The following is a 12,265-nucleotide window of genomic DNA, read 5'->3' on the forward strand; positions in this document are numbered from 1 at the left end:
GGAGTATCACAAGGACAATGCTAAAAACAAGCGGATCTCCGACTTGCAACACCATAGATAACCGGATGATATACTCCAGCAGAAAAATTAAAAGATTAATGATTTCACCAGATTGGCCCATGAGCCACCGCCTTCTGGGCATACGACTCTAGGCAAAAACATACATGAAATTGTGTAGTTGAAATTCTCAGTTTAAAAAAATCGCCAATATTTAAACATATAATTGTATATGTTTAAAAAAAATTGGTGCAACAGTACATAGACGTAGGAAAGGCTTGGCGTGACCAGCGGATTGATAGAACCGGGCCAGTTCTACAACCCGTCTAGGTGAAGTAAGGGGCGAAGTGGTGTGTTAGACAGAGGAATACTGTTCCTGGAACCAGTGCCCTCAAACACCAGAATCCCGTCCTCCACCGACACAGTGGCTCAACCCACGGCAAACGGGTTGGTGGACCACATTTACCCTCAGGTCCACAACGGGGGGTTGAAGAGTGCCTAGCGTTATCCTGCACCCACCACGAGGAGGTGGCTCTTCACGGGTGCTAAACGCCAAATGAACGGAAATCCCGTAGTATATTCAGAGATGAAGTAAACATGGCAAACAAGTTTGAATTCTCATTTTGTAGTGCTTATAACTATGGTCGTATGACTCAAACGAGCGATCCACATTTTCACTCATCAACATATCAATCAGTTGATTCTTCCATGTTACCAAGAAGAACAGTGTACTGAAACTTGATATAAGCTCAGTGACGGGTACACGTTCGTGATGCTCGTCTTTGGCCATAGCATTGGCATATCTAAAATCCATGTATGGTTCCCGGAAGGAACAAAATGATCATACAAAAAAGCTATCAATATATAGAGGATATTATATGAGTGCCCTGTCATACTATACTTACGACAAGAGTGCCTATATGTTGGTATTTCCTACGAGGGATATACCGATATTTAGGCACGAGTGTCGTAAACATAGTATGATATGGACATGAATATAATTATATTTTATTTATTACTGAAGTCGTCACATTAAGGAAAATATATCTAAATCTACTTTCAAAGATAGGCCCGCTACCCGCCGTCGTCGCATGTAGGACGCAATGTCATAGAAGAAATGTGACGTCATAGCATTGTTCATGACGTCACATCACCATGACAAAGTGGTATTTTGCCCTTGGGCATCGTATGATACATATGAACCCCGATGTTTTAGGTAATAAAAATTGATATACTATGGTTAAAAATCAGAGGTGTTGCGATACTATTTCCTTGTGTATACAATTCAAACCGCGCCCCACTAACAGCAGTGTGGTTCTAAAATATTCTCGCTGATTAAATGATGCCCTCTTATTGGATAAGCGTGTCTGCAGTGTAGGTGTGCCCATAATCTGAAGCAGTGCGACAAATCACAACGCGAAATATTCAAATTAACCTCCTGGATTGTCGAGGTTCAAATAGCTACCCGCACACTTTTCTCCCTATAATCGGTGTACATGCACTCTGTATGAGACATCCTGGTGACAGAGCAGGATTGGAGTCAGGCGTATCAGAGGTGTTATGGGCAGCTAGTGTAGAATAAAGATACACTTTCTCCTCTTGGTAGTACTTCTGGGGATCCTTGTCGAGTTCAGCGTCCAGTGGTCTGGGTAAGTGACTTCAATCTTAGACACCTGATACTGTCACAATGACAATCGCCGCAAACAATACCTGCCAAATAGATATATGCATTGTGATAACAAGGAAATGCTTGTTTATGTTCACTTGTATCGGATTAACGAATGTATATACTGAAAAACGAAATACAAAACACAAATTATTGGGAAAAGCGCAGAAATTTATGAAATCAGTCAAGGAATGTAGACATATTATGTAATATTTTAACGTTGGATAAGGGCGTTGCCGAACCGTCGAATACTAACGAAATAGATAATGAAGTCATGTCATGCTAGTGATTTGTCTTCATGTGAGCTTTCTGCAATGCGTTGTAAATTCCGAAGGTTTTGCATTGGTTGATTTTATATAAGAGTCAAGTATTTCTTAAAACTGTTGTTTTTGGCAAACGGTGTGTGCTTTCATTTGCACGTGGAGGTGCAGGACGGCTACAAGCAGACAGGGATGATTACATTTTGGATGATCTTGAGACACACGGTTTCATTTACCAAAGAATATTTATTATGCAATGATGACTGCTTTATCATAGTACACGTTTGAGTGATGGGTATCTTCTCGGCTTGATGGATTCATGTCTCGAGCGTCAGATCGAAAGCCACTGCTTCAAACCACTTACATAAAAACAAGTTAAATATCGGTCCTTCTTTAAAAGTATGATCCACTGTGCCAATGACAAGTCTGAGCGCAGACATCGGTATTTACATAGCAATTCTTGCTAACTGGACATCCTCTTTAGAAGAAGTTGATAACTTCATGTCACTGATAGCATTTTGCAAACCACACGGAGACTGTCAGATGTTCCTACTGAAGATGGAATGATGCTTTTATGTTATAAACTTCTGCCAAAGTCATATAAAACATGTTCATTTTGACAACCCTATTCTGAAGCTCTCAGCCACCTCTTTAAAAAAAAAACTACAGGTTTTGTAGAACTTTCAACAGGACCATCATTGATTATGTTTGTGATTTAAATAAAACTAGGTCAGGTAATCAGTACATGCTTACATGTGCGCTTCCACAAAGTTTCCAGAGGCTTTGGAAACACTACTTTAAAAACACAAAACAATGTTGTTTGAGCGTGTAATTTTGCGGCGTTGCCATGTTAACCATGCTATCAAACAGGGACCCTAGCACTGCTATGTATTGAAGAATATATTTTCACTACAAGTAGTTACTTGTTATTTTTTGGGAATGCATGTGTTGCTCCAAGCACTCCTACGCCAAACCATGTCTCAAGGTCAAAACAATCAGCTTTGTTTCTTTTCTAGTTTGAAATTCTATGTGTTATGGTTCCTAACTGCAGACAACGCTACCTGTGCAGCACCGTATATTTGGTAACATGAGACATGCAATAGACTCCCTCACTTTCTGCAAATATGCATTTCATATATTAGAACACATGTGATTTGGAATGATTCAATTGTTACCATGCATTCAAATCTTAACACAGAAACTATACTTGCTGTTTTGAAGTTTACTTACTGAGTGCATATAACTGATTCAAACATGACATCATTGCTCAATTACAAGGAAATCATCACTTTTCAAATTTCCAAAACATGATTATCCAGAAAGTGTTTGGTAAAGCCATTTGGTCAGAGTAAAATGTCTGGTGTGACCACCATGAGCATCGATAACAGGTTGGCAGCAGTGGCCCATAGAAGAAAGGAGATGCCCAATGCTGTCTTGAGGAATGTTTTGATACACTTGCTGAAGTGCTGTGTGCAGTTATTGTAGTGTCTGAGGTGGCGTTGTGTCGTTGAGCTTCTGTCAGTCTTGGCATTCTCTTGTCGTCTGTAGTGGCTTAAAGCAATGCATGTGGAGTGCCATTGATGTGGCTCAGCCTACAGTCATAGGCCTAAGCTCAGGGTGATACACAATTTCATGATGCACGTGCATTTTATGTTGGGTGCGATTTAGCGATTCACTACAGATGTGAGTGTAACGTTACGTTTTTGTTCAACGTTTCTTTTTTCAAACGTTTTGCCGTCGGCAACCATTCCTCCACATGTTGGGATTCTGCATGGATTGGTTTGTGTCAAATATGTTCCTAAAATTCAATTCTTTCCTGTGTCAAGTTTCATTTTTGAAGGATAAATATGGCCTTATATAACTCGATACCACGACAGTGTACAGGTGTTCATATCATCCGTCACTCTGCATAATGAATACATGTGGTAAAGCATCCTCCAGGTTAAAAGCCATAATTATCCATTGTTTTTGTTGCAAATCTGGCCTAATACGTTATGCTGTTGCCAGTGCCATTTGGAAGGTAGTCTTCCATGCAAGATGAGATAAGGGTGCTTTTTCGTATGTTCTTGAGCGAGTGAGTTATTATTTAACGTCACATCGGCAATATTGCAGCCATATCGTGACGAGAACATATTTGACTTTGAAGTGGAATATATGTATATTATAAAAACCTGTCGACGAAGGACAGTAAAACAACTAGAATATCTCAATTAGAATTAAAACTAGCGTGGAAAGTTTAAAACTAATAGCACTATTGGGACAATACAATATAAAAACAGGCTAGAAATCGCCAACAACAGAAGGTAGATCACCATATTAGGGACCATGGGGACTTACAGTACCTTTGCTACCTGCATGGACCCTAGCTAGATTTGCAACATCCCTTCAGCCGCTGGCGATTGTAGGAAAATTTAGCCGGAAGTTACAGAACAAAAATACTACGATTAAAATGTGGTAAATTTACATCTTACTTTGAAAGGTTTGGGACTTCCGTACGCTCTAAGGAGGACACTGATTTTACAGTACTTTAACCCCCTTTGAAGGTACAGCCACTAACAATCTAAGTTACTCATCTAAACTACCAATAATAAAATACATATCTATTTACAAACTATTCATCAACATTTATCTGGTAATTCTATTCCTTTTAAAAGTTCAATGATTAAATGATAATTAGCACTAAAAAGATCCTTCACTGTTTGGACATTAACATATTTATCACTTGTGATGGCAAAATCAATACAGTCAAGCAAGATATGCTTGACTGTTATTCTTTCATCACAAGGGATACAAAACGGAGGATCCTCACCTTTTAACAGGTATTCATGAGTATACCTTGTATGGCCAATGCGACATCGTCGCATGATGACCTCTTCAAATCTGGACTGACAACCCAAGTAGGTGTAACCAATATAAGGTTATATTTCATGTAATTTATTGATACAAAATATAATACTGAATTAAGTAATAATCCATATTTGCTTCATTTCATTTGAGTATTTACAAACTTCTGGAATTTAGGCACATAAATAGAAGAGGAAGAGTGTTTAGCAAGAGTTTCACCTAGTTTATTCGCAATATCTTATTGATCAATAAGTAATTGATCTCCATGTTTAAGATGATGGACGCTAGATTTAGTACCTTTACCTTTACTTTTCTGTACCGTGCTCCATACTTTGGACATTAGCGTTCCGAAGTTATCTTGGACACATAATTTTGCCAAGATTGGCTTTTGGTCTGTTTAAAGGTACGCCGCACTTTAGCATTTAAAATTTAAAATTTGTTTAAGTTATGCACCATAGGGTGGCAACGGAAATAACGTTCTGCGTTTTTCCTTGCCTTCCTAGCTTGTTTGCACTCATCGTTAAACCAAGGTTTTCGGATATGTGGAATTGCAGAGGACTTTGGTATGCACTCATCAGCTATGATGTTCAGTTCATCGGAGGAACATTTGATAGCATCGGGAACGCCAATAAAAAGTTCAAGTTTAAGTTTTGTAGCACACAGTGTTTCATATAAAGCCCAGTTAGCCTTTTTAATATTCCGCCTTGATGATGTAGGTACAGCAGAAGGAGTTACAGGTTTTAGTATAGTAGGAAAATGGACTGACCATTCAAATTCATTTAAGAGGTCTGAATGTGTGACTGACAAGTCGAGAGCAGAATAGATTCCTGTACCAGGGTGTAAATATGTGTTGGAACCATCATTATAAAGACATAAATCATTACCATTTACCTTTAGCGTTTGTAGTTGTACTACCCCAGAGTGGGTTGTGCCCATTTAAATCTCCCATAATAATACAGGGCTTCGGGAGTTGGTCATATAGAGCTTCGGTTTTGTGAAACATTGAGGACGGAGATATATAGAGAGAGCATAATGTAAACGCAACGTGCAAAGTTAGTAGATTAGTAGTAAGTGCAACAGGGCTATGGATAACGTTCTGTTTGACTAGGATCGAAGATCCTGCAGTGGCCCTGTCACCTAGAGGTGAAAAACAATTATATGCATTGAAAGAACGCAGGGCAAAAGCATCTGTTTTTTTTTAAATAGGTCTCCTGCAGACAGAATGCTGATGGTGTTAAATCCTGGACTAAAAGTTGTAATTCACTGAAATTAGTCCTCAGACCTCTACAATTCCACTGTATAATATGATTGTGATAAACTATCTTTTGGGAGGATTTATTGGGGATCTTCCCTGCACTTTTTAGCTGGGCGACAAGCTGAGTGCCCTACAAAGGACGTTTTCGGACACGTCCATATCCTCAAGAGATCCATATTTGTTGTATAGTTGAATTTTATTTTCTGACCCTTTTGGACCTCTGCCACTGATTTTTTTTGAAGCATCTGACTGTTTACTTTTGGTTTTAACGAGACCTTGTTGAGACTTTGTTGACGACTGAGAAGATTGGTCATGATCAAGGAGTGTCTCTGATTGGGTTCGAGATGTACGAGAAGTGATGCTCCTGTTTGAGTAGATGCAGCGGGCGAGAAAAGTTGAGGAGAATCTGTTTTTACCCAAGTATAGTTTGTCTGACAACTTGCAGATACTTTAGTTACTCTAGATATTGCCTCAGTCGTTGGTCTGTCAATGGAGGCATAGCTTTCTGTCTGTTCTGAGCTTTGGGCTAATTTCTTTGCTTCTGCAAAACTAATGTTTTGCGTGAATTTTATTTTGTTGATGGCCATTTGTTGTTTCCAAACGGGGCAGTCTTTAGAGTAAGATGGGTGATTCCCTGCGCAGTTAGTGCACTTTTGACAACACTGTCACAATCTTCTGTTGTGTGTGTCTTTTCACCACAGTGAGCACACACAACAGACAATGTGCAAGTATTAACGCCATGGCCAAACTTCTGACATTTGAAGCAGCTAAGAGGGTTTGGAATGTATGACTCCACATTGAGGTTACAATAACCTGCCTTCAGTGATTTTGGTGCATTAGGAATAGAAAAGGAAAACAGATACGTGTTGGTTTTAATGGTTGTGTAGTTTTTACGGGTTTAACATAGAGTACACCCTGATCTTTCATCTCGGAGACGATATCTAATTCCGACATGTCAGCCAGCAATCGCTCACGATCTCTAACAATTCCCTTGCTCGTATTGAGGGTCTTGTGAGCCGTGACGCTGACAGGAATGCCGACAGTTTCGGTGTTCAATAGGTTGGTTGACTGTTGTCTTTTGCCACACTCGATCAACAGGACACCAGAACGTAATCTTTTAATGTTCTTCACATCGCCGGCCATTCCTTGGATACCCTTAGACACAGCAAAAGGGTTCAATTTTAATGGTGTCATATCTTTTGTCTCAAGGACAACAAAATGTGGCCAGTAATCAGTTGGTTTGGGCAGTCTGAGTTCGCCTTCTGGGCATAAGACTCTAGGCATATTTAACAATTGTTGAAATTTTGAACCAATACATATTCGGTGAAATAATTTTACCAATACCCAAAACAGGATCATTTACAAAAATCAAATTTGTGCAGTATCAAATACAAAGTACAGGGCATGGCATGACCATCCGATTGATAGAACCGGGCCCATTCAACAACCCGTCTAGGTGAAGTAAGGGGCGAAGTGGTGTGTTGGGCAAAGGAACGCTATTCCTGGAACCAGTGCCCTCAACCACCAGACTCCCGTCCTCCACCAAACACAGGGGCGCACCCCACGGCAAACGGGTTGGTGGACCAAATATACGCCCGGGTCCACAACGGGGATTGAATAGCGCTTAGCGTTACCCAACACCCACCACGAGGAGGTGGCTCTTCACGGGTAACGTATGTTCTTGAAACGGATGATGTAATCATTCATATTCCCTGTTGAGTAAAATCATGAGGACTTGAGAAATGGCAACAGCATCTTGATTGGAGTCCCGTGTATAACGTTGTCGGGATTCTTGAACATTAAATCCATACTAATAGGTACTATGACTGAGTCCATCCATTTCCATCTATACTGGTTGATCACATTCTGAACGAATCTTAGATGCAGTTGGAATCTGAATTCCATTCCCGTAGTGGGTATGGAGATTGCTGGAACTGTGATATCCAGGCACTGACCTCCTGTAAATATTTCAGCGGGGAATAAACGAGACTTGATGTGTGTCGAATATGGTCCATATGTATTTATGTAGTTTCTTGGTTGAAGTTCTGCTTTGTCTGCAAATCTCTCAGAGTCCGCTGACATTTGGAAACAGAAAAATGTCCAGATAACAATTGATTATTATGCGTTGTAGTTATATATAGATACGCTAGTAATGGCGCTGTTATAATAGTGAACAGCCACTGGTATCCTGAAACGTAGGACTTTGAACTTAAACATTCTTCCTTTGGCAGCAAATTGTAGATATTTCTTAGAGTCTGGATGGATAAGCACATGTATATATGCATCCTGCAGATCTATGGAGATAATGCAGTCCACTATAAAAATCGCTGTGTAGAGTCCTTGCTTGTGCTATCTTCTGCAGAGAAATTGTGAACGACACTTGCCGTTGAATTGTTGATCATCGTGAGGCTATAAACATAGCATAGGCCACATCTCAGGAGGTACAGACGAATGCTGTTGGTGTATGTGGTGAACCCGTCTAAATAAGGTAAACTGGGCTGCCAAGTCGGCTTAGAAAGCCTGAAAGCTTTCTCTATACTTGGGGCCATAAAGCATCATAAAGACATAAAGCCGTAAAGTGTCATATACCCGGCGATTTTGAGGGTAAGGCTTTGGTATCTGATGCACAAGAGTCTCTGACCTGCAATGACGAGCGTCGCAGGATACTTTAGAGAGGCTAGGCATTCATCCAAATCCTTCAATATCTTGGATTGAAAAGATGACTATGCGTTTCTGTCCAATATTTGAGTCTCTGCAGCAAATTCTTCTTGGTCCAGAACGCAACCCAGCAGCAATAGTTTGTGTTCCTGTTTATCGTAGGCATCTTGTACATGATCTGCTGTTCAATATGATGCAGGGTTACGGACTGTATGTTCCATGCTAGCCTTGCATGCCGTGCTGCTCGAGCTGTAATCACAAGCTGGTTGAGCTCTATGAAGACTGTATTCTCTGCAATCTGGATAGTTACGCGGATCCTGCAGACTGTGGAGTTCGTGTTAATTGTTTTGTCTCTGTGACTTGATCATATGTGGTGCTCCATAACTAGGTCCGTGTGGAGCGTGCAGCCATGTAAACGGTCAATATGGATGATTCTAAGGTGGTCAGTGCAATAAATGGGTCAGTGCAGCCAGTGTGATCCTTGACTTGCCCCTCATCTGGGTTTGCCTGTACAGTGTCATTGTTTTCAGATAAGCCACGTTCAATAACTTTTACACAAGGGCACTCAATGGTGTAACTCCTACGGACAGCGCTAGGGAAGAGTACAAGGCATTTTGGAAATAGGTGTTCAGGCTAAACCTGTGGATTAGAAACAAGTTTCAGGAAATAAGGCAATGAAATGTCAGAGAGACGTATTCATAACTCTCTGAAATTATACTTTCGGTTACAAAAACGACAATATGTTTTCACACATCAGACCATAATAAAAACACCCCTTTGTAATGTCAAAAGTATCATGAAAGAAATGGCAAGTTACATTATTGAGAATTTAAGATTGTAATTTGTTCTTTAAAGGTTTTTCAGTTGGTTTAGTCCAGAAGTTCAATGTATTAGGAAACAGCCACACAGAACTTTAATCTGAGAAAATCACATTGTCCCAGTTAAAATTTCTATGCTGTAAGCGCCAATTCAACATTCGCTTCTTTTGTTCAGGTTTCATGATTGGTGATGGAATTCCTCGACTTTTCTGCAAACCCATTGCATGCAGTTCAGTTCTAATTGTCTCCTTACATACAGCCACAGTTCCTCTATCAATCATATCCAGCCTTAAGTTTTCTAAACACCTTCGTTTATTTTTAGAAACAAGAATACCAAGCCGCCTCCTGTCACCAATAGTCAATTTTCTGGGCCTACCTGCGCCTCCCTGGTGCTCAATGCCATATCCATTTGCAATATTTTTCAAAACACGATAACAGTGGACAAAGGGATGCCTGTTCTACTTGAAATCACTTTAGCTGATCTGACGTCCTTGTTATAATACTTCAACTTCCTCTTCTCTAAATCATCCATACTGAGGATCACTGAAAATGCCGTCTGCTAGCAAGCAAACAAAGGGGGATAACTCTTCACAAACTAATGAAAAAGGATTAACGGAGTTGTCTCTCTTGAATGAAACCAAGCTCTTTATGGCTGGGAAAAGTTGTTTATACTAGAAATCCAATTAGACATATTCCTAAAATTCTCAATAATTTCTGGTCATACTATATATACCTCCTCAAATCACTCTCGCATATCTACTTCAACGTCAATGATTCAATAATCAATTTCTTAACAACATATCTAAATTAGTGTATATTTTGATTATATAAGAAGTCTTTTGCAACCTTGAAAATCAGTTTTATTCACAAAAGTTTCATGTTTATGCGCCTATTTTTTCAGGAACCTTTGTTCTCGGACAGTCTGCAGGTACAGACAAGTGACACGCTGTGCATATCGGACGTGGATGGGGTATGTGGAACCAATGCACTTTGAAACAATAATTCGTATTATAGGGTTATAGGGTGAGATATATTCTGCACATTTCTATTTTACTGGGCCTAATGCGTGACTGTATGAATGGAGCAAATGCAATCATACCATATTTCCCAGACTAGAGTAATACAAACACACACATACACACACACTCACACCTATGTATACGCTAGACACACGTGGATCTAAGCCGCAATGACTGACTGACTGACTGAGTTTAGTTTTACGCCGCTTTTAGCAATATTCCAGCAACATCACGGCGGGGGACACCAGAAATGGGCTTAACACATTGTGCCCATTGGGGAATCGAACCCGGGTCTTCGGCGTGACGAGCCAACGCTTTAACCACTACGCTACCCCACCGCCCAAGCCGCAATGAAGGTCCATATTCTTGTATATGACGTTAACCCCTTACCACACAACCACTTCATAGTGTTTATTGGAGGAAACTATGCATACTACATGTATATACATTTCAAAGTGTTCCTACAAAATGAGTCTTTAACGTTTCTTGTCATCTCAATGGATGCACAATTCAAATATCATTACTATTATTTAGTATTTAGTAGAAGTAATAACAAAAGTGGACAATTTCAGAGGTTGTAGTTTTGCATGTCGTCCATAATCATCGTCATCAATGAGATGTTCCCTCTGATTCCACTGTACAGATGCTGCTACTACAAGTGGTACCGGGTGCCGGATTATCGGACTACCTATTTCTGCTGTCCTGGCTGGTCAACCTCATCCTACCAGAACTGTAACCGACGTAAGACTGCCCCCTTTATATAATGACCTCATAACGTATTTATCACCTGGAACTTGTGACGCTTGATCTATCATATCATGATTTCAAATCGAAGTACCTACACATACAGCTCCAAACTAGTTTCTTTGCTGTTCTGTCTTATAGTCGAGATATTCAACAACCTTTGTACAATACAATGACACGTTACAGTTGTGTGAAAGGACTTGTGGAGACAATTTGATTTGTTTGCTGTTATATTTCCAGCAATCTGCAACCCTCCCTGTCAGAATGGTGGTATCTGTGTGCAACCCAACACCTGTCAGTGTAATGATGGAGCTATAGGATTAAGGTGTAACACGTGTATGTATTGTTAATGTCACATATTTAACTACGTCCTTACAAGGTTATACCCATTTCGAAGACACCTGGTAATAGTAACAGTATGGTATAGTAGTGAAACAGTAAAGTACATTTTGTACAATTGGTTGCTTGAATTCTTACACGCATAAGAAAACTACACTTTGGGGTAATCACCTCAATTGAGAAGGATATATAGTTTTGCCTGATCTATTTTTACTTTTTGTTTTATAATATTTCAGTTGTATGTAACTACCAGAGGCCTTGTTTCCCCGGGATCTGTACACCAGGCATCAGTGTCAACTGTGACTGTTCATCAGGGTTCACGTCTCCTTCAACTAGTCCGAGTGACTATTGTAGAAAATGTACTGGTTCATGATGTTTACACTATAAGCTCATGGCAATTACAAAGTCAATTAAGGACCAGTGGTATATTCCTCTCAACCATTAAATAAATGGCCATGTAACAAACAGTGAATATTTTCTTTGCTTATGACCGTTTACTATCATGCTTATCTGTGTAAAAAAAAGTCTAATAAGACTTGGATGCAGTGAGTTATGGAATGTGCGTAAACTTTGTAAATATAGTCAAAGTGGACCGATCCCATTTTCATAATAAGAACGGTTTGCGATGTGATAGTTACTAAGCGACGGAATGTCCTTGATCATAC

At 39.9% G+C, this 12,265-nt stretch overlaps 1 protein-coding gene across 1 annotated transcript in view; it reads left to right on the top strand.

The window, feature by feature from the left end:
- Nucleotides 1–1,569: 1,569 nt before the first annotated feature.
- Nucleotides 1,570–12,265, top strand: part of LOC124272926 — a gene marked incomplete at its 5' end in the record, with an annotated part of 35,389 nt that continues 24,693 nt past the window's right edge. The window contains 5 exons of the mRNA XM_046708171.1: nt 1,570–1,646; nt 10,400–10,468; nt 11,161–11,258; nt 11,502–11,597; nt 11,837–11,959. Coding sequence (XP_046564127.1) covers nt 1,570–1,646; nt 10,400–10,468; nt 11,161–11,258; nt 11,502–11,597; nt 11,837–11,959 — 463 coding nt within the window. The remainder of the gene's footprint in view (nt 1,647–10,399; nt 10,469–11,160; nt 11,259–11,501; nt 11,598–11,836; nt 11,960–12,265) is intronic.

The sequence above is a fragment of the Haliotis rubra genome, unplaced genomic scaffold, assembly GCF_003918875.1.
Source record: "Haliotis rubra isolate DU_JTF1 unplaced genomic scaffold, ASM391887v1 Scf1741, whole genome shotgun sequence".
Taxonomy (NCBI): domain Eukaryota; kingdom Metazoa; phylum Mollusca; class Gastropoda; order Lepetellida; family Haliotidae; genus Haliotis; species Haliotis rubra.